Here is a 23,076-nt window from a genome sequence, read left to right as displayed (position 1 = left end):
TGTATATAAATACACAGGCATGTTAATGTTTAAGAAAAATATGTTATGTTTATATATTAAATATATTTGTATATGATATAAGAATATAAATTAATATGCATGTAAATATAAACTGTATGTGTGTGTACTTAGGATTTAACATAATGTAGAAATATGTATTGTTTCGCAGGCAAGTAGACGGAAAAAAGCATCTTGCAAAGCAGGGAAGAAGGGAAAAGGAAGACGGCGGCGGAGAATGAAAATGATGGGGATGCTTATAAACTGCTGGCAGAGGCTGCTGAGTGTGACCGCTTATTAAATTACAGCATACACAGGTCTCAGTTCAGCTCCACTACACTTTATTTAAAACAATATGCACAATAACTTTCCCTTTATCCTTATTTATTCACTTTCACTTTTTAATAAAAAAGAAACACCAAGTGTTTTGTATAATACTCCTTCGGTGTAACAATAAGCTGAGATTGTGTCGAACACATAAGACATTGTATGGTTATACGTTTCTACTTCTGGTTGTATATCTTTTATTTGTGAGCACTATATGATTTATGTATAGCAAGTTATTCATGTTAAACAGTTACATAGATGCACATATTCACTTGGACACTCACATCTGGTGCTGCACATTGAGCCAAATCTACAACTCTCATAATTTAAAGTTGACAACGTTATTCATGTTTTAACTCATGTTTCTAATGCTCATAATTGTACATTCACAACATAATAACTCAAAATAAGCTGTCTCAGTAACTTATCTCCTACCTGTTTTTAGTCGATTCATCTTTATAACATGTGTTGGGTAGAAGAAGGTGCTTATTTGTCTGAATCACTTTGAAGTTTTATTGGATAGTTTATTGGATAGTTTATTGGATTGTATTGAAAACTGTCAGACATCAATTTGCTGCTTAGGTGCTGCTGATTTCTCTTGTTTTGTCGATGCTTTCTATAAGTACACTTTTTCTGTTGGTAGATTTAAAAAAATAAATTAATAAAAAATCTGAAAACACTCAGACAATGGCTTGTGTCTTTTTCAAACTTTACTTCATTTTTATTTAATTTTATTTTGTTATTACATTTTATTTTATTCCATTTAGTTATTTTGTTTCATTTTGTGTTGTTATTTAATTTAATTTAATTTTATCATTCTATTTCATTTTACTTTTATGCTATTATTTTATTTTGTTTCATGTTATGTTGTTTTAGGTTATTTTATTTTATGTTATTCTGTTATTTAATTAAATCTCATTTAATTAATTTACTTTTATGTTATTTTATGTTGTTATTTTATTTTATATTTTCTTATGTTATTTCATGTTATATATGTTTTGTTTTGTTATTTTATTTCTATTTTATTTTGTTTTTTATTTATTTTATTTTGTTTTTTTATGTTATTTTATGTCATTTTATTTCAGGTTATGTTGTTAAAGGTTATTTTATTTTTTTAATTCATTTTATTTTATTTCATTTTGGTATTTCATTTTATGTTGTTTCATTTGATTTTATATTATGTTGTTTTAGGTTATTTTAATTTTATGTTATTTTTGTGTTATTTTATTTTATTTAATGTTATATTTTGTTATCTTCATTTTATGTTGTTTTATGTTATTTTATTTTGTTATTTTATTTCATGTTATTTTATGCCATTTAGTTTTATTTAATTTAATTAAATTCTGTTAATTTATTTATCTTATGTTATTTTCATGTTATTTTATTTTATTTCATGTTGTGTTTTGTTATCTTACTTAATTGTATGTTATGTTATATTATTTTATGTTGTTATTTTATTTCACGTTATTTTATGTCATTTTATTTTAATGTATATTTGATGTCATGTTATTTCTTCACAATCGTGTTCTCAGGACCGAGGACTTTTATTCTCTCAATCGCAGTCGCGGGACTTTTATTTTAAACGCGACAGCGCGAGCTACCTGCACGTCAGCATTCTCTCACACGCACGCGCAGTACGTCCACTTCCTATTGTCACTGTTTGTAGTATTTGTGAGTATCCATGTCGCTGGAAATCGTATTGTTTGCCTTTGCTCACATCTCGTTACTTCATGCTTACTTTCCTTTTCTCCGCCGTTTTTTGCGCCACATACCTGTCTCCGAGCATCAGTCATGTTAAAGGCAGAGATTTTACTGAGCAGGACATGTCCCATTACAGGTGAGATTTCTTTATGACATGCTCAGTTCAGCATTAAATATTAATCTGTACTAAGTGGGTCAGAGTATCAGGCTGCGTATAGATATCACAGCTGCTCTAACAAGTATAAATACATGTCTGTAGTGTCAGTCAATCAGCTTTACCATATGCTCATGTGTGAATACCTGTTTTTATGCAGTCTATGGTGAATACATGTCAGCAGAAAGCTTGTTTACTAACTGTTACGCCAGTCATCTGTAGCCTAGGAGTGTAATACCTGACACTGTTTTGAAGAATAGTGCTAATCAGTTCTGTTTAATGCTCGTTTGTTTTATTCTTCTCAACAGGGACAGAATAAAGTCCATGTTTTATCATGCATACAACAGCTACTTGGACAATGCATATCCCTATGATGAGCTGAGGCCGCTCACATGTGATGGACAGGACACATGGGGCAGGTATGAGCACAAACTCTGTCTATGCATGCTTCTTTTCCATTGCACTCTTCATCAGAGAGTCAAGGAGTCTAGATGCATGCACCTGAATAATCGGCACCACCTCTTCATGCTATCTTAACTTGTTTGACACCTGCATGTCATGAAGAGCACTGGCTACGGATCAGTCATGCAAATCCCAGGACATCTTTACAGCTGAAGCGCCTGCTTTAATCTTAGACCTGGAAATGATAAAAAATAGATAAGAACAAAATTTTTTGTTCATCACAGACTCAAAACCTTGCCAAACTGTAAAGACTTACCTGACTGCCCCAAAAACATAAATAACTTGCCTAAAGTAGATGTGTTTAACACCTCAATATCTTTTTTTGCTGGTTTACATATTGGTTTATTTATTTTTAGTAATTTCAAATCTGATTAAGTTCATTTTTGCTAGGCTCAAGATTGATTTACACAGAATAATTTATTGACGGTCAGACACATTTTACTGGACTGCAGTGTTTCACGTAAATAGCAACATTTGTATTCGTCTCACGGTGTATTTTGAAAAAGTATCACCAGAATGGATATTTTTTATTTTCTATTCATCTTAAATGGTCGATTTTTATATTTATTTATTTGTTTTTATTTTACATTGTACAACTTTTATTCAATTTGTTCTGCGTATGGAAATGGCCTTGCTGCTCACATGACATAAAAAAAAAAAAAAGTTCCACAAGATTAAAATAGCAGTTTTTATTAAACTTTGCTGGTGTAAAATTTCCATTTTACTTCTTTAACATTCAGTGATGTCTTTGGCTAAATACCGCTGGGACACTTTGTGGCATTATTCACTCCTGAACAACAGCAATTGAAGAACTGAGTTTTGTCTGTAATATTTTATCTCTGTTATCACGACCGTGAGGTTTAGAAGTCCCTTCTCTGTTTGTTTCCTCCAGTTTCTCCCTCACACTCATTGATGCTCTGGACACATTGCTGGTATGAAATTTCATTCAACAAGATTGTTTCACGTCCTGCAGTGTTCAGATGCAGAGAATATGTGTCCTCTCTGATCACAGATATTGGGAAACCACACAGAGTTCCAGCGCGTGGCCACACTGCTCCAGGACACGGTCGATTTCGACACCGACGTAAATGCATCTGTGTTTGAGACCAATATACGAGGTAAAGTCACCAGCCTTCTTGGATAAATATCACAAAGCTTTTTATAAAAAATAAAATATTATTTGTGCATTACTTTTAAATATGGTAGAGTGCATTGTTGTCATGCAAAACAGAATATCTTAAATGTTCCTTTTAATTTTGGGGTTAAATATCGCCTGGGCTTGTAGTCCGTGAGGTTCAAGCAGTTTCACCAGTGCATGTGTTGATGTTGTGGTCACATGATCCAATCTGATCTGCAGTGGTGGGTGGGCTCCTCTCGGCTCATCTGCTCTCCAAGCGTGCCGGGATGGAGGTGGAGGAGGGCTGGCCCTGCTCCGGACCCCTCCTGCGCATGGCAGAGGACGCGGCCCGCAGACTGCTGCCTGGTGAGGGAGCTAACATATGCTTCAAACCAGAACTAGAAGTAATAGGGCAATGCCGTTCCTGTCTGAAACATATTTGGCATGGATTGTTTGTTGCAGCTGTCATTTGCGATTTGCAAATGTTCAAAGATGATTAAGTGTAAATGTTAGTGCACCACAGTCACTGAGCAAAACGTTTTGTTAATGTTCGTTTAACAGTTTCCTACCAGCTTTATACTGTTACGATGATGTATAAATCTCAATTCTGAAAAACTGACACTTGAGACGGGTTTTGTGGTCCAGGGTCACAAATGTTAAATGTTTTTTCATGGAGCCATAGATTTTTAAGAGCATATGGTTTATGATACACTAATGCAAATCTGGCATGCTGTGTTGGATGGAAATCGATCATGATAACTGCATAATGCTGTCAGTTTGATCTATCCTGTCTCTTCTCAGCTTTCCAGACCCCCACTGGGATGCCGTACGGGACGGTGAACCTGCTGAGGGGGGTGAACCCCGGCGAGACCCCGGTCACCTGCACTGCTGGAGTGGGCACCTTCATCCTGGAGTTCTCCTCCCTCAGCCGACTGACTGGAGACCCTGTGTTTGAGAACGTGGCTCGCAAAGCTCTCAGGGCCTTGTGGAGAACACGCTCCGATATCGGCCTGGTAAAACATTTTGAGTCCAGCATGCTTTGGTTTCAACTAAACATTATGCAATATTAAAGGAATAGTTCACCCAAAAATAAAAGAATAAAACTGTCTGAATATGTAGTCACCCCCTCAAGCCATCCAGATGAGTCTGTTTCTTCATCAGTACAATTTAGCTGTACATCACTTGCTCACCAATGGATCCAATGCATTCAAATGGGTGCCACCAGAAAAAAATCCATCATTAAATCCCTTTAACGTTGGTGAAAAAGTCCATCCTCTGGTGTCTTCTAACATCAAAAAGGACTGTTTTAGACTGTTTTCACTTGGAAACGGTGCTTGGTCTGTGCATATTTCTCTCCTGATTCAGACAAGAGTACTTTTTCACTGAAGAAAGCAATATTCTGGGTAGAGGAGTCAGTACTATTTGTTTTAAGGTAAACATGTTTTAATGTAGGATTAGGTTTTTTTTACAACACACAGCGTTTCGCTTCACTAGGCATTAACTGATGGACTGGTGTGGGTTACACTTGTGGATTATTGTGATGTTTTCATCAACTGTTTGGACTCTCATTCTGACGGCACCCATTCACTTCAGAGCATACATTGGTAAACAAGTGATGAAATGCAAAATTTCTCCAAATCTGTTCACATGGAGAAAAAAGACTCCTCTACTTCTTCAGTGTCCTGATAGCACATGCATTTTTTGTGCAAACTTTTCCTTTAATAGAATGCAATACTAACTTATTCGCTGGTGCATTTTTTATTTTACATTTTACTAGTACTGTGATGCACAGTATAGGAATGACCTGCATGTACGCAAGAGTCCTACTGACCGCAGCCTGCTAGTACTAGTTAAACCACTCAGTTATGTCTCTCTTGAAAAGCTTTGACCAAATGCCTTTAATAACATTAATATTTATGCTTTAGCTGGTGCTTTCTTAGCACAGCATTGATCGCTTTAACAGCAATTACTAAGACGAGGTGACTGAAAACCAAAATCTATGTTTATGTTTGTCTGGGGTATACAACCAATTATCCCCGAGTTCACAGAAAACAGATTATTATTATTATAAACCCTCTACACCATAAAGCTTATACATATCCTAATCTGATTAACACTTAGCATTTTGCTGTGTAGCATGGCTGGACATATTTACAAGCTGATTAAATGGGGTCATATACATGTGTTTGCACCAAAATATGCTAATTAAAAAAAAATATATAATTGTGACCACTTTCTGCCCTCTCTCTCACCCATAGAATTAAATGGGGCTTGCAATGTAAACCCTCTTTGCATGTGAAATGAGTAACAATGCTCACACGTGCAAAACATTTATATATATATATATATATATAATATGAATATGTCCCCAGGTTTCCTACACTTGTGGAAAAGCATGTAAGCTTGCATTTTAGCATTGCAGTTTTAATAATAAAAATGTGTCTGTTTGATGTAAATTGATTTGTAGGAGACACAGTATAGAGCTACAATATTTCAGCAATTATTGGGCAGCATGATGGCATGCATTTACCATATGTTAACAGTTGCATTCAGTGTTCATGTTATCACATAACCGTCTCGTTTCTTCAGGTGGGCAACCATATAGATGTCATAACCTCTAAGTGGGTGGCTCAGGACGCAGGGATCGGGGCGGGAGTGGACTCATATTTCGAGTATCTGGTAAAGGGGGCCATCATGCTGCAAGATGAGGAGCTGCTGGCAATGTTTCACGGTAAACTTTCAGATGTGTTACAGTTGCTATTAGTTTTGACAAGAATAGCTCATCATAATTGCTGTTTATTCATCTTTCTTGACCTTGCCTTGCATGAAAGCATTATCAACTTTCAAATGTGTGTTGCAGAATTTGATAAGTCCATAAAGAACTACACTAAGTTTGATGATTGGTATCTGTGGGTGCAGATGCATAAGGGGACCGTCTCAATGCCTGTGTTTCAGTCTCTGGAGGCGTTCTGGCCTGGACTGCAGGTGAGGAAGCAGATCTGACACCATACACTCGTCCAGTGTGTCACAAGACAAAGGGAAAGCACCAGTTTGACTAGTTTCAAGTCTTTGTTATCTATTTACTGAATGCATCCGAGAGCAGAGTTCTGTTTCAGTTTGTAATGTTCATGTGTTTATCAGAGTTTGATAGGTGATATTTCCAGTGCCACGAAGACCTTTCATAACTACTACAGTGTGTGGCGTCAGTTTGGAGGACTCCCGGAGTTCTACAGCATTCCTCAAGGTTACACCGTGGACAAACGAGAGGGATACCCTCTGCGCCCAGGTGTCTATGAAACACTTTGATTTAGAGCCTTGGAACACATTTGGGTCTTTCCTGAAGATTTCGGAAAACAATGTTTTTTTTTGTTTTTTTTTTCTGTTTTTTCCCTTTTTAGTGTGTATATATATATATATATATATATCACACACTTTTGAATTACCGTATTTTTCGGACTATAAGCCGCACCTAAGTCGCATCAGTCCAAAAATACGTAATGATGAGGAAAAAAACATTTAAGTCGCACTGGACTATAAGTCGCATTTATTTAGAACCAAGCACCAAGAGAAAACATTACCGTCTATAGCCACAAGAGGGCGCTCTATGTTTATTAGGGGTAGACTACAGGAGCACTGAGCAGCATAGAGCGCCCTCTCACGGCTGGAGACGGTAATGTTTTCTCTTGGTTCATTTCTTTTGGTTCATGTCAAATTAATTTTGATAAATAGGTCGCACCTGACTATTAGTCGCAGGACCAGCCAAACTATGGAAAAAATGCGACTTAAAGTCCGGAAAATACGGTATGTTGCTGAACATGAATAGAATATTTATGCATAAACGCATTATAAACAGACAACAAATGTGACATAATAAAAAAGCTATATCAAATAAACTACTAAAAAAGAAAAAGAAGGTTGGAAAAATCTTAAGGCCACATTTTGCTCTGCTGACATCATTTTAGGTTTCATAAAAATGTATAGTTTTGAGCTAAAAGGTGAGAAAATCACATTTTGAGCAAAAACTACATCTGGATAATATTCAGTAAAATTATCAAAGCATAAATTCCATCAACACCCTCAGACATATACCACTTCCTGGGACAACATTTCACTCCACAACATTATGCAGTTTTCATTTATATGCTGTCTATTTCTTATATACATCTGTTTACATAAGTGATCACTCGTTTTTCCAGCCTGTTCACGTGTGTTTTTGTTTGGGAGGTTTTGTACTCGCTCAGAAGATGTGTAATAGTGCCCCCTAGTGTATAACAGTGAAAACACAAAAAGCAGTAAAAACTCGTCAATGGCGGGGAAAGGGTTAATTAATTACTGCAGCATGAAAATTTGATCATCTTTTCATCAAAGAATTGTTTTCAGGTCATGTAAAATCTGCTTTGTTTTTTTGTTTTTTCTCCATACAGTTGTTTGATTTATATTATTGAATGAAACTGAAGTAACCCCTCTGTGTGTGTTTGTGTTTGTGCTGTACAGAGTTGATCGAGAGCGCCATGTATCTGTATAAGGCCACCGGTGACCCGACTTTCATGCAGCTTGGCCGGGATGCAGTCGAGTCGATTGACAAAATCAGCCGGGTGAACTGTGGCTTTGCCACTGTGAGTGTCTCAGGGCTACATTTCAAAACGAGTCTCAGTACAACACTGAGGCTAAAACCAGCCCAGTCCCTAAACATGCTCATCTTTTTGTTTCTGCCGAAGGTGAAGGATGTAAGGGACCACAAGTTGGACAACCGCATGGAGTCCTTCTTCCTGGCTGAGACCATTAAATACCTCTACCTCCTCTTCGATCCTGAAAACTTCCTTCATAACACGGGCACAGAGTTCGAGCTGGGCGGCCTGCAGGGCGACTGCATACTCGGCGCGGGCGGATATGTGTTTAACACGGAGGCTCATCCGCTGGACCCCGCCGCGCTCCACTGCTGCAGCCGATACCAGAGCGAGCGCAGGGAGCTACAGGACACACTCATCAGCCTGTCCCAACCACTCAGGCCTGCAGCGGACCAATCAGAGGAGACGCCAGGCGCCAGCGGCACACAAGAGAGCATCGCCCTGAAGCCGGGAGAGAGGAGGACCGCTCGGGCGCTCTCCTGCCCCACACAGCCCTTCAGTGCCAAACTGGCTGTCATGGGTCAAGTCTCCTCCGACGACTCTTGAACGGACTTCAGCAGAGTGTAAAAATGTAGATTATGTTTGTAATTTAACTCTGGTGAGATGTGGATTTTTTTCCCCACTCTTTTTATTAAAAAAGTATTTGATGACAAAAGTGTTGGCGTTCAGTACTATCATTTTATCAAAGCGTTTTCATTTGGGATTTAGGATTTTACCATCCCGATACTCCTCAAAATATTTTTATTTTTAATGAGGTGAGTGTTTTCCCAACACTGCACATATCCCCATATTCATTCGCTCACACAATGAAGGGAATAAAGAATAAAAATGATCGGCTTAATAGGCCACACAAGACCAAACACTGCTGCTTAACTGAGATTTTAATACTAATTCTACTGTGTCATGCTAATCAGTCTAAACAGCGTGTTTTCTCTTCACGTGAGAAAGCAAATGAGAGCCAGAGAGCAAAAGTTTTGAATGTCCCCTTAAACTCTTGCCCATTTTGAACACCAGTATAAAGTGAGAATGGCACGACTGTAGCTCCGCACAAAGCCTCTGTTCTTTTGGGATGGGATTTACGGATTCATAGCTGATTTAACTTCCTTTGAGGCAAATAAATAAATTGACCTGGGTTATTAACAATTTCACAGCACGCATTATCTTAGCAGCTCTAATGTCTGAGGTATTTCCAGATGATTATGGTTAGGAGTTATTCAGTAGCATGTTCTTGATTGGGGTTACAGGCCAAATGATGCAGCTCTGTGCTGCTCGAAGTCTCTTCTGCTCACCAAGGCTGTATTTATTTAGTCAAAAATACTGAAAAAACAGAAATATTGTGAAATATTTTTACAATTTAAAAGAACTGTTTTATATTTGTGCAATTTGTAAAATGTCATTTATTTCTGTGATCAAAGCTGAATTTTCAGCATCATTACTCCAGTCTTCAGTGTCACATGATCCTTCATTGTTACATTTTTACCCTTACCATTGATGCATTTTGATGAATAAAAAGTTTAAAAAGAACGTTTACTTTAAATAGAATTTATTTGCAACATAAATGTACTTCCTGTCACTTCTGATCAATTTAATACATCCTTGCAGAATAAAAGCATTTCATTGTTTTATTTAAAAATGTACTTTTGAAGTGTTTATGCCAATACTAATTTTTTTTTAAATTCATTATTAATATACAGCATTTATTGATATAGGTTCATGTTCATTTCGACATATTTCTAATACATATTTCAATAGTTGTATTAACATTACAAACAAACGTAAATCAACAATGACCAATAGTTTATTTATAAATTAAATAAATACAATAAATATATATATATATATTTAAAAATAACATAATACAGTAACATTAACCTAGATTAATAAATGCTACATAATATTGTTCATGATACTTAATGCTCTCATGTTAACTAGTTGAACTGAAAGTGTAACCGATATTCTTAGTTATTAAATTCAATGCATTTACAATCATTGCTCATGATCAAAATAGGTATTCTGTTGAAAGTGTAGACCTGTAGACCCGTGTGTTTTCCACAGGGAGATCTTGATCTCAAACTCCATCTCCTGCTGCTCACCTCCATCACACTCCTGGCTAGTTTCGCCCAAACCATGTGACCACGTAGGAGCCGACGTGATTGGAGAAACACCGGAGAACTTTCCGTGACACTTGAGAATGCCCTTCCTCGTCCTCCCGTTCTCTGTCCCGACTCTTTCCACGTCCTGGCCGGTCGCTGCCGTACTGTTTCCAGCAGACACAGACCCGTCTGTGTGCTCAACCTGATTGTAGAGATGCTTCAGGATGCCCTTCGTGGGCTGGTTGTGGGAAGACAGCAGATCGAAGCTGCTGTTTGAGGACAATCTACTTTCTTTAGGTGTCTTTCTGGGTAGAGTGGAGGCGCACGGTTTCATCTCTTTAGCTTTGGGACAGTTTCGTTTTAGCCACCAGTGGTTAGCGATGTCTTCCACAGTGGCTCTGTCCTCTGTTTTCACTGTGAGCATCCATCCGATCAACGAACGGGCCTCTGTAGGAAGAATTGGTAAATCCTCACTCGTGATGGGCAGATATATGTGAGTGTGTGAGGTTCACCTGACAGGATATCTGGGGTCTTATATCGGCCGTGGCGGATCTGCTCTTTAAGGACGCTGTAAACTGTGCCATCGAAAGGCATGGAGCCATAAACCAGAGCATATAACAGCACACCCAGAGACCAGCAGTCCACCTGGGACATAAACCAAGCAAAAGCATCATTTAAAATCTGTTTACTGATTTAAATGCCCTTGTGAAAAAGAAGAGCACTTAATTGTATTGAATTTGCATTTGTAGTTTACTTTCAATTGTAAGATTATAGTAAAAAAAAAAACTTTACTTGCAGATGATATAATATTAATGACTATTAGCTTATGTGAATTTAACCGTATGGTTTCGGCTCCCATTGTATTTTTTGCTCATATTGTGGAAGTCAATGGGACTCATAACCCTTTGGTTGCTATCATTTCATATAATTTCATCTTTTATGTTGCAAAGAATAAAAAAGTCTTTGATACGGTTTGATACGACATGAGAGTGAATAAATGAAGAAAGAGTCATTTTTAGGTTTACTTTGATAATGTAAAATGACTTGTTTTACTTTAAAGTACATTTGTTGTTTGATTTACCTTGAAAAAAACTGCATTTTTTCCATACTCAAGTAAATCTTCAAATTACTTTTACTTGAGTAGACGTATAAACTAATAGATGTCTAATGTATTTACGTATTAAATTATATTTAATATGAAACCGAGCGGTAAACAGTACAATATTATGGTTTGGAATGATGTGAAGTAAAGTTTTCTGAAGAAAAACACTGATAAAGTACAGACACTTCAAATGTACTTTTAAAAATACTTCACTACTGTCTGCCTCTGCTAAATTGCAACTTCTTTACAAATGTGAAATTACAAACATATCTAAATACATGACTTAGATTTTGCACTAGAAATGGCATTAACGTATTTTTGTCAGTGCACATTACTTTAAGCATATTACAAAGACAGTAGAAGAAATTATGAAACTACAAATAAAGATGTACTTAAGCACCACTTAAGTGGGTCAGAAAGCACTCTAATATTCAGCTAATTGCCCTACTTTTAAACCATAATACATTTGAAATTAATTGCAAATAACATGTAATCAGGAGTCGAAACATTACATTCAGTATATAACATTATAAAAGCACATTTTTAAAAGCATGCTTAAGTGTGCTTGCACAAAGGTGAGCTATCAGAGTAAATGTAACCTCAGGTCCGTTGTAAGGAAGGCCATTGATAATCTCTGGAGATGCGTACAGTGGGCTCCCGCAGAACGTGTCCAGACACTGGCCTCTCGTGTAGCGGTTCGACAAGCCAAAGTCAGCCAACTACAACAAACAGAGCATTTACAGATACAGCAGATCTGTATTAAAATGGGTGACCTACTTCTGTTTATTAAATGGAATCTATTTCTGAGTCAAAGAGGGAGGACGAAAATAGGAAAAGGAGGTTCATTCTGAAGTATAATTATAATTAGGAATGCAGCAGCAGAGACGAATCATATTACACCACCCGACAAACATTTGGACACACTTGACTGAATTTATTCCCAAAAACATTTGATATGAGGGTTTATGCTGAATTGCTTGCAATTAGATCCGTAGACAAAAACGAACTGTGCATGCATACAAAATAAAACTCTCGCTCTGCGTTTATTTAAGAGACACAGAATCTGGAATGAGAAAGCCGTCATCTTTCATCATGTTTCCTACATCCAGTTACAAAATGAAGACAAAGGATGCCTGTCTGTTACCAGCTATGAGGCATGGTGAGGTACACACAGCTATTTTGCTTGTCATCTGATCCGGTGATTGCTTGTCTGTATGGTTTTTGAATGAATGAGGCAGCTCTATTGTGCTAAATAATGCAACATTGTTCCCTCATAATGTTCCCATATTCCAGAATAATGACGCCCCTAAATAAATCGAAGAGTGATTTCATAAACACCAGGATGAAGTCAAATTCAATCCATGGTCATCAGATCTGCACATCCTTAAACCTTCACAGGAATGTTCTGGATTTCAGAATAAGATCCCTCAAGATTACCATCCCTGAAAAAAGTTTCCAAAAAAAGAGAAATAATAAATTCGACAGATTCCAAAAAGATAATGATGCTGATAAAAACTGATCCTAAATTTGAATGGTTTAATTGTTTCGTGTTTCTGATATATTCTCCGCTGTACCTATGATTTGAAAAAAATTCATTTGAAGTGGATTCAAAGCCATCAGTCTCTGTAATGATCCAGTGGATGAGAAATGAAAAGGCATGAATCATTTGTCAATTCTCTATCAGTCAGTTTGAGTTTGAATCATTTACCTTCACATTTAAGTCTTTGTCCAGAAGTATATTCTCCAGCTTGAGGTCACGATGAACCACACCATTCTGAGGAACATCAAGAGACTCAGTATAAACACAAACATGCTATATAATAAAAAACAAATATGATATAGATCATTTACTCTATGGCAGTATTGCACAGCAGAGGTGATCTGTCTGAAGAAGTGTCTGGCCTCCTCCTCCGACAGTCTCTGTTTGTCCTGAATGTAGTCGTACAGCTCTCCTCCGCTCGCGTACTCCATCACCATCACGATCCGCTCTCTGCTCTCAAACACTGGAAACACAACACATTTCATTAACGGAGAGGTCTCACACACACAGAGGTTGTGAGACTGTGAATGTGATTTACCCTCATACAGACGGATGATATGAGGGTGCACGAGAGAGGCACTGATCTCGATTTCTCTCTGGATGTGAGATCTATCCAGATCATCCCTCAATCTCTCCTTTCTAATAGATTTAATAGCCACCTGAAGCACACAAACAGACACATTATAATCAAACACACCAATGAACCAAATACATATGCCTGTCTGTTGAATTTACTAAAAAATACATGGAAAATGCAATTAATAGAGACTTGAATAAACCTTTTCTGCCATGTTCTGTTCTCAGTTTCTCATATTGATAGCTTTTGCGTGGCTTGTAATCAGAAAAGTTTACATGGTTTAACTAACCCGGTCTCATTATAACTGGTCTTTTACTAATGTATATTTTATAAAATAAGCAGGTTTATTAAAATGTATTATTTATTTAAAATTGTATTCATGATTTGAACGTTCATAATATTTATTTAGTTTTAACATGAAAAAAAGTGTTTTCTTTTTAAATGAATGAATAATGAGAAAGTAAAGTATTTTGGCACTTGTTGTTCGTCAGTCTTATCTTTTTTTTATTTGTGCAAACATTTTTCAAAAATATTTGAAGCCAATACAAATACAAATAATCAATTTCTTACTACAGTTTTCAAATATTTCTACTTTCCCCATCTTTTTTCTGTCACTGACCTATAGCATCGATGTCTAAACAGCATAAATATGACCAGTAGTCTAACCTTAACCCTAACAGTAAACAATTCATATATTTGATCAATTTAAAAGGTTCAGGTTCATGAATACAATTCAGACTGCAGAACAAAGATGTTATCCACATTTTTTAATGGTTCTACACAACAAAAGTGACTTGCGTTTATCTTTGAATTTGCCACTAAGGTATTGTTTAGTCTCTGGCACATATTGTGCTCTGTATCTCATGTGTTGTGTTGCATCTAGTGAGCTTGGAGCAGCAAACACAAAGCTCCATTGTAACCCACTGGATTTTTACGATTCCCAAATTCCTTGAAATTCATTAACTGAAATCATGATGTGGCTTAAAGTGAAACTATGTCATTTCTTTGCTAATATCATCAGCAAACAGAATTTCCTGATGTAAATAAAGTAAAGCTAAAAAGATATCGAACAATTGAATCAACCCCCAAAATCACCATCTAAAGCCTGCTGTCTGTATGGCGACACTGGCAGAGCCATCTGGGTAACTGCCAAACAACTCGGACCCTCAGACGCCTCGCTCCCCTGTCACACATGGCTCCCTCTGAATGCCGTTAGTGTTTTTCTCCAGGAATCCCAGCTATGCTTAATGCTCCTGGATTCCGGAATACTTCACCTCTGAGTCCGGATGAGTGACAGAGTGAGAGAGAGGCTCAGCTGCTGCTCTAATCTGATTGGACACTGAGATTACTTCATTTTTCCCATTAATGCGATACATTTTCAGGCTGTGAAAGAATGCAGAGACCGGCTGTGGGGAATGTCTCTTTTGTTTTTGTTAAATGTCAGACTGAGTGATGAATGAGTGGTTAAGTATTTAATTAAGTTTGCTAACATGGGGTCTACATACAGTAGACACGCGTGTACAAGCACAAAGCACCTATTGGACAAGCCAAATAATAATTAACTGAGTAAAGACATGCTGACTGACTGACACGCTGTCAGAGGTAAGAGACACATGCTGGATATTCTTCTCAAAAGAAATTAACCCTCTGAACATTTTGGATTAAATTAATTGAAATTTAGCCATTATTAGGGAGCTCAGAATCACAGAATCTATCATTTTTTTGAGAAAAGTCAGGCCAGTTATCTAACTAATAACTAAATAATAATTATAATTATAATAATAATAATAATAAATGTTGCTAAAATAAATGTTAACTGAAGTAAAATAAAATTACATTTACACACACACACACACACACACACACACACACACACACACACACACACACACACACATATAAGCCACACTTCTTATTTTTATTTAGTTTAAGTTGATGGATAAAATCAATAAACTGAAATAAATAGCAATAAATTCTGCATATAAACATCTTTATAAAAATAATGATTACACACTAAGATAAGATTTTAGATTATTTATGTATTTTTTGCATATTGGAAATCTAAGGAATTTGGTTTAATTTAACACTTGAGTGTCCTTCCCACACCACAACTCTTGTTCATTTATATTACATAATCATTTACACTCAAATTATTATAATATTCCCTATAATATTATAGAAATGCACTATTTATACTTTAGAAACCTTCGTCAAGACTTAAATGTTTTCTTCTATAACTAATATTATATATAATACAATGCGTATTTTACACTGATACAATTTATTATTATTAAGATTTAAATGGTTATTATTATAATGATTCGCTTTTGGATAAACAGCTTTTAAATGAAAACTGAGCAATTTATGAGAAATTAGAGAACTATGAGAAATTTACTCAAATGAAGACCTTCTTATAACAGTGAACTGATTTATAAATAAAAACCAGATGTAAAAATTACCTTTATATAGGCCTAAGCATTTTTTTTAATCATCATTCAAAACAGCACAACTGCAATGCATGTGTCGATATAAAAGCAGCTGAAGTGTCTCACCGTCTTCCCGCAGCGCCTCTCCACCGCTCGCTTGACTTTACCGTACGCGCCTCTACCGAGCGTCTCCAGCACCTGGAAGCGGCGCGTGAGGCTGTGTTTGTGCTGGTGCTTCTTCACCTCTGCTCGCTCCTCCGGTGTGTGCGCGCAGTCCATCGCCGAGGAGCAGCTCACCTGGGAGGCGTGCTGTAGCCGCTGTTTAGAACGGCGACTTAAGATGAGCTTTTCTGATATTTACTGGAATAAAATGACAGGAAATAGAGTAACATGTTGTTGTTCTGAAAGTCTGGAGCATCTTCTGGTTCACTGCCTGTGCTCTCTTTTCCTCCGGAGCCCGGCATCGCTGACGAGGGGCGGAGTCGAGCTGTCAATCATCAGCGGTGACGCGCATCAGTGCCAGGATGGACTGCTGACTCCAATCCTACCTTAAAACATACAAATAACGCCATATCTGAACAGCAAATCGTGGATGTTGAAGCCATACGAACTGCAGTGCACACACACACAAATTATTTTTAAGAAAAAGTTTATATACATATATATGAAATAATAATAATGAACGCAGTTGCAAAAATGTCTTAGTAAAGTGTTATTAAGCTGTGATAAAGGACTTTGCTTTGATATTTTGTATTGAAAATATTGAAGTTCATATAGATGTCGTGTATTGTACATGTATAGGCTAGATGTACTTTTTACAGCACTCGATATTTAAGAAAAATATAAACATGTCAATGTCCAGTATATACAATATAATACATACTAATTTATAAATAAAATTATATTTTTTGTTAATTTTAATGTTAAATTAAAAAAAAAAATCTTTAATTGCCATTTATGTTGTCCAAAAATAAAGTGTAGATGTTTTTACTTTTTTAAAAATCTATTTTCGTTATAATATATATCTTAAAAGCAAGTATTTTAACCCATATTTTACATTTAATGGCACATGAAATTTGATTTGACTGACTTGAAATATTATCAGAAGTTTCCCAAAGAGAAAAAAAGCCAAGTGAATATAAATGTTTAAACTTTGTGTGAGAAATGTGTCAATCAGCAAACAAAAAGCAATAATATACATTTTTCTAAATTATGTACTAACAATGTTCGGGGGGAGCATGATCATATAAACAACCAATTTGGCACAGTGTAACCTGTTTAGCTAATCATCCTAACTAGCACAATGCTTACATACACTGTTAGACTTTTCTGTAATTTTTACAGTTATTTACCATATATCAACCAGTATAATACTGTAAATTCTCTTTACAGTTCATAACTGTAATTCCCTTTGCATCATGGGAATTTTCTGTGACATTAAACACCAAATACAGTGATTTGCTGTATTTTTAAAAAATAAAGTATGATACTGTATTTACCACAACGGACTATTTGGCGCTATTTGGATCGTCAGGATTTGCTTTACAATTTAGATTAGGAACCATCAAGTGCAGGGTTGAAGTTTTGCCTGAGGAGAGTGATCAGCTGACGATGCCGGAGAACATAATAAGAGCTGCGTCCAAGGACAGACACCTTGCGAAGATTTTTTCATCCCTTAAGAGGAAGAACAGCAAACAAGCAAGGTAAATATGTGTGTGCTGCATGTGCCCGCGGTTGTCCGCACCCCAATTTTATAGGTTAACATTTGTCAGCATTGGCACTAAAAATGAGGTAAACCTAACGCTTTATATATAAAAAAACGTTGTGAGTTGAATTTATTGTATTAACCCCGCTAACGACACGGAACTGTTACGTCGTGTGTTTGCAGTCGCAAGTTTTGCTCGAGGCCACAGCTCACGGTTCTGTCTGGAGACTAACGGTTTCTTGTCAGCATTGAGGCTAAAAACTGAGGTAAACCTAACGTTTTATTTTAAAAAATACTTTGTGGGTTTATTGAATTACCGATTAAAAGCATTTTTTTTATCGAGCACAGTTAAGCTTAACGTTATATTAAGTTAGTTAGTAAATAACGTTGGCTTCTAACTTAGTTGAGTAATAGCATCGTGTTTTTTTCCATTTAAACGGTGTCATTTTTATATTTTTCCTCATTTTTGACATTTGGGTCGACAGTATGCTTTAAGAATTTGATTAGGAACTAACAGTGCAGTGCAGAGGCCAGAGCTCACGGTTCTGGATTCTGTTAAGGGTTTCTTTTCAGCATTGGGGCTAAAAACTGAGGTAAACTTAATGTTTAAAAAGAAAAGAAAAGACGAGTGTATTGAATTACGATTAAAAACCAGATGTTTTTTTTTTTTGAGCAAAGTTAATCTTTATTTTAAGACGAATTAGGCCTAGTCTATTGTGAAATACATTAAATTTTATTTTTAAGCTGCATTTTAAACATGTAGTAATAATAGGTCTTTTTGTGTTTTAAAAACAGCTTCAACAAAGGCATCCATCAAGAAAGACTTGAGCCACATTCCATGACATTCCAGCCACACCAAGACTCATAATGCTTGGTAAGAGAAGGTTTTGAGGAATGTTAGTGTACTTCATTGAGTGTTTGCCTTTTCAACATTTGTAATTTTTTTTTTTTTTTTTTTTTTAGGGAACAATTTCTCTCTTCCACAAAGTGGATGGTAAGCATTGAGGGAAAGGTGGCCTATGTTTTGGATGAGCACCTGGGATGTGCAGATGCCTTTCTGTATTCATCTTCTTCAACGTTTTCAACATTGAATACCAGGAGACTGCCTGTGCAACACTGGAACTCATAAAACAGTAAGTACATCTTAATTTCTCCACACTTTGTTTTGTTCTGTTAATTCAAAGTTTAACATGTTTAGTTGTCTGTTTAACTAAATCACAAAATTATATAGGTTTTTACTTTCTTGTAGCTGTAACTAGCCAGGTAACATTATATATCATCTGCCATAAACTACAAAATAAAAAATTCCAGAAGATAAAATTATCTTGTGGAATTTAAGTCATGGACAAACAAAATTTTTGGATTGTTTTGGCAGATAAATATAATTTATGAAAACACTTTAGAATGATGGTCTGTAATTTTACGTAACTATGCAGGATTAATAACTAATATGGAAACAAGATTTACTAACCAGTAAGTAATAGTAAAGTAGGACTGAGATATTTTTTATTAGGTAATCAATAATTACTGAATGAGATTGGCCTCATTAAATACTAATAATTATGGAATACCTTTTTACTAAATTAATTACTAATCACAACCTTAACCTGTGTCTTAGACGTTATCACTTTTCTTTTCTTTTTTACACTGAATATGGACCAGTGGTTTTGTCTCAGACACAGGTTAATGTTGTGATTAGTAATTAACTTAAAAAGGTATTTCACAAAATTGTCATAATTATTAGTATTTAATGAGGCCAATCTCATTCAGTAATTATTGATTACCTAATAAAAATATCCCAGTCCTACATTTACAATTATGTACTGATTAGTTATTCTTTTTTCCTTGTAAGTTATTGGTAGTAGCTGTAGTGATACTGTAGAACTACTCATTTGTCCTGGTCTACTTCCTGCATTTACCTAGAAAAGGCAGTTCACTCAATAAAAATGAAAATTCAGTCATCATTTAGTAGCCCTCAAGTTGTATTTGTTCCGCTGAACGTAAAATAATATATTTTGAATAATGTTTTTAACCAAACAGTTTTGAGGCACAATTCACTTCCATAGTAGGGAAAAAACGATGGAAGTAAATGGTGCCCCAAAATGAAATAAATTATGACAGAGTTTAGTTTTTGGGTGAACTATCTGTTTAACGAAGGACCATTATTCTAAAGTGTTACCAAAAACATTTAAAGCAAAGGCACTGAGGGATAAGAAATCTAAAATGCCTTTTTTTGCTCATTGCTTAAGAAATACAGCACACAGACTCCAAAAATATTTAAGCCTGTTTTTAAGATTCTTTTGTACTTCAATTGTATAGTAAAATAAATTTTCCTTTAAATTTTATTTATATTAAGAATTTGATGGATTTTTTGTTCTTACATTCATTGTTTCTTACTTAAAGGTTTTTCGTGAGGATAAACCCAAAGGAGGGAACGAAATGCACCGCCAAAACCGGAGTGAGTCGGAGGACAGGGGAAGTTGTGAAGAGAAAGACAACAGTAATCAACAACAGTGTTATCCTTTCTTCGCCACCTAATGGAGTTTGAGTGGAGAAACTCGGACTAGGTGAGATGCTTCTTAACAGGACATCTACTGTATACAGACACTTTCAATTTGAGGATACTGAGGATACTTTTAATTCATCCTGCAATAATGGTTACAATGTTGTTTTTGATTGAATTGAATTGAGGTGATTCAATAATATGATGATTTTGGAGGATGTAGTTTGTGCTGCTTCTATTATTTACTGACAGTTTTCTATTTAATTATCTATTCTGTTAAGCTAAATATCCGAAACACCTCTCTGTAATATGGTATCAGGTTCAGCATCACTACAAAGAACATTCTTCAAAATATTCATAGCATTGAATCACCACCTCCCTAAAATAGTTTCAACAATCTTCATGATGGCATTGCAGGACTGGATTAAACAGCATTTGTTTTGTTAGTTTACCTCAAAGTGTTAACCAAGTGTATAAAATACTGTTTAACCATATGATGAAATGTAATAGGGTTCATTTTTAGGATTTTTTACAATTAAATTCTCTGTGTAAATGTGCAAATTTTATGACTAACTTTGTCATTCTTACCTAGAGGGACTTCTGACAGATTCCTTGACATAATGAAGAATATTCCTGGTTGTTTCAAGTCATCAAATGTGCCAGGTTTATTGACTTCCAAAGAAGATGAGAAACTTGAGTACTTACCTACTTTCAGAATATATTGGCTTTGGACATTTAGGTTTTAGTCATGTATATTTTACACCAAATTTACAGTATTCTTAAGTGACGTATTTCTCATGTAATTTCCTATGAATTTAATACTTTAATGCACATTCAATAATATGTTATTTTGTCAATTCTTTAATTTATTCCTTGTTAATGGATGTAAATGTTAAATCCAGTATACAAAGGACAAAAAAATGTTGCACTGTCCCAGCATTGAATCTTTAACGACAGCTCTTTATGCATAGTCCAGATACTTTGTTTTAAAAACAATTTTCTGCAGTGTTTTTGCCATTGAATGCACTCTAATTGCTTTTATACATGTAAATTCATGCTCTATTTTTATTTTTATTTTTTTCGAAAATAAGATATGAATTGAGAAAGTTTTAAAGTGAACTTTCACACATTTACATTTTCAAGTTTAAGTATTGCAATTGCAATGTTTTAAATAAAGAATTTCATGTTTCAAAATAATTGTGTCTTTTTGGAGTAAATGTCAGGACTTGTGTAGGATAAAAATTATAAAAGTGTAATTTTAATTTAGTAAGAATAATGATTGATTAGGATTAATGTACTGTTAACCAAGGTGTTTTTACAGTAATGGTAATAATACTGTATTATATGATTACAGTAACATGTAGTTACTGTAAAACATGATTACAGTAACATGTAGTTACTGTAAAACTAAAATGCGGTTCTTGTACTGTAAATCTCAAATACAGTAACTTACTGGCAACAGTGTTGCCAGTAAGTTACTGTAAAAAACCCTTTAAAAGTCTAACAGTGTACACAGCTAACTTAACTCTATCCTACAACGGTTTTCCGGTGTTGTGTCCATTACCCCTGCAAAATTATTACCCCTTCTCATTGAAATGACTATAGCTGATTGAATACACTGCTAAACTTTGCTGTAGTTTTACAGTTAGTTAGCGCAAAAAGCCTAGTAAACTATATATTATCAAGCATCCCACACTTGGGATATGCAATATCCCTCCGATATTTCCACTTTTCCTTCATTTTTCTTGTGTCAGCACCCCAGAGGCTCTTTTAAGAGCCACCTAGAATCACAGCACCTTTTGCCTTGTATGTTTTTTTTAAAAAAAACATATGATCACTCATATGTTGGGATGGGGATTGATAGAGATTTCATGATTCCATTTGATTCACAAGCTCTTTATTAAGTTCTGATCTGGATTAGATTAATCTTGATTCCAGTTTCCAAACAATTTAATTGGATTAAAATATTTCTGAGAATTTGTTGACAGCCATTTATGTACCTTGATAAAGAATTCATTTTGGTTATAACCCTGCATTCTTCAAGAGTACTTCTAGAATTTTAGACTCTGATCCATGTTATGTCGGGGTTTTTTTTTAGAAAGCTTTTCGTTTGCATTTGTTCCAGATCAGCTGTCAGTGGTTATAGAGGCCATGCAGCCAAGACCAATTAGGATGTTTGTTGCCATATTGTCATGATCTCCGCTTTGATTTGTTGTTATGAATTCAGTTCTCTATTTATTTATTTTTTAATAATGTTCCAGAATAAAGTAAAAAAAAAAAAAAAAGTAATGGATGTATTTAATAGTAACAGTGAATAAAAAAATGTATTGTTGTTAATGGACTCAGGTCACTTATTTGGAATTTATTAAATTCAGTGGTATTAAATAAATTACGGTAAGGTCATCATTCTTTAAAATGAAATTGCGGTAAGCTTCTGTAAAGGGTTAGTTACAGTAACTTGTTAGCAATAGTGCTGCCAGTGAGTTACAGCAAAAATACAATAAAATGTCTAACAGTGTATTTTTAACCCCACCCCTAACCCTAACCCCTCCCTCACACCTAACCCTAAACCTACCAATACTAAATGGGGGAAGTAATCTGGCAGGGGTCCGAATTGGGCACAACACTGGTTTCACTGATTCCAATGAGAGGGGTAATAATTTGGCAGGGGATCGAAAATGTGCACAACACCGGCATTCCTCCTCCACCCCAACTCCCAACTCTTAATCTATTCTCTATAATGG

General features: G+C 35.6%; 2 protein-coding genes and 1 long non-coding RNA gene across 3 annotated transcripts; 2 read left to right on the top strand and 1 right to left on the bottom strand.

Annotated features, from left to right (window-relative positions):
- Positions 1-1,924: 1,924 nt before the first annotated feature.
- LOC113041053 (ER degradation-enhancing alpha-mannosidase-like protein 2) lies at positions 1,925-9,901 on the top strand. Its single transcript, XM_026199334.1, has 11 exons — positions 1,925-2,161; positions 2,488-2,598; positions 3,534-3,573; positions 3,654-3,759; positions 3,999-4,124; positions 4,560-4,771; positions 6,348-6,489; positions 6,619-6,743; positions 6,900-7,044; positions 8,253-8,374; positions 8,477-9,901. The coding sequence occupies exons 1-11, from the start codon at positions 2,055-2,057 to the stop codon at positions 8,930-8,932; spliced, it is 1,692 nt and encodes a 563-aa protein (XP_026055119.1). The 5' UTR covers positions 1,925-2,054; the 3' UTR covers positions 8,933-9,901.
- A 77-nt stretch (positions 9,902-9,978) lies between these two features.
- Positions 9,979-16,739, bottom strand: LOC113041054 (NUAK family SNF1-like kinase 1). Its single transcript, XM_026199335.1, has 7 exons — positions 16,251-16,739; positions 13,660-13,780; positions 13,433-13,584; positions 13,290-13,355; positions 12,181-12,300; positions 10,992-11,124; positions 9,979-10,926 (listed from the first exon to the last, which is right to left on the bottom strand). Exons 1-7 carry the CDS (start codon positions 16,401-16,403, stop codon positions 10,373-10,375), a joined length of 1,299 nt encoding a protein of 432 aa, XP_026055120.1. The 5' UTR covers positions 16,404-16,739; the 3' UTR covers positions 9,979-10,372.
- Positions 16,740-18,010: 1,271 nt separating this feature from the next.
- LOC113041724 (uncharacterized) lies at positions 18,011-21,041 on the top strand. Its single transcript, XR_003275448.1, has 5 exons — positions 18,011-18,095; positions 18,625-18,703; positions 18,793-18,962; positions 20,233-20,396; positions 20,925-21,041. It is a non-coding gene; the product is annotated as an uncharacterized LOC113041724 (long non-coding RNA).
- Positions 21,042-23,076: the final 2,035 nt, after the last annotated feature.

The sequence above is a fragment of the Carassius auratus genome, chromosome 23 (genome assembly GCF_003368295.1).
Source record: "Carassius auratus strain Wakin chromosome 23, ASM336829v1, whole genome shotgun sequence".
In the NCBI taxonomy this organism is placed as follows: Eukaryota; Metazoa; Chordata; class Actinopteri; order Cypriniformes; family Cyprinidae; genus Carassius; species Carassius auratus.
Note: the sequence above shows the minus strand (reverse complement) of the source record. Positions and strands in the feature narration are given on the sequence as shown.

Coding starts and splice junctions, on each gene's coding strand:
- LOC113041053 (XM_026199334.1), top strand. CDS start 2,055: ATGCTTACTTTCCTTTTCTCCGCCGTTTTTTGCGCCACATACCTGTCT. Junction 2,162..2,487: donor CAGGACATGTCCCATTACAG/GTGAGATTTCTT, acceptor TCTTCTCAACAG/GGACAGAATAAAGTCCATGT. Junction 8,375..8,476: donor TGAACTGTGGCTTTGCCACT/GTGAGTGTCTCA, acceptor TTTCTGCCGAAG/GTGAAGGATGTAAGGGACCA.
- LOC113041054 (XM_026199335.1), bottom strand. CDS start 16,403: ATGGACTGCGCGCACACACCGGAGGAGCGAGCAGAGGTGAAGAAGCAC. Junction 13,781..16,250: donor AGAGGCGCTGCGGGAAGACG/GTGAGACACTTC, acceptor TGTGTGCTTCAG/GTGGCTATTAAATCTATTAG. Junction 11,125..12,180: donor TTCCTTACAACGGACCTGAG/GTTACATTTACT, acceptor TTTATGTCCCAG/GTGGACTGCTGGTCTCTGGG.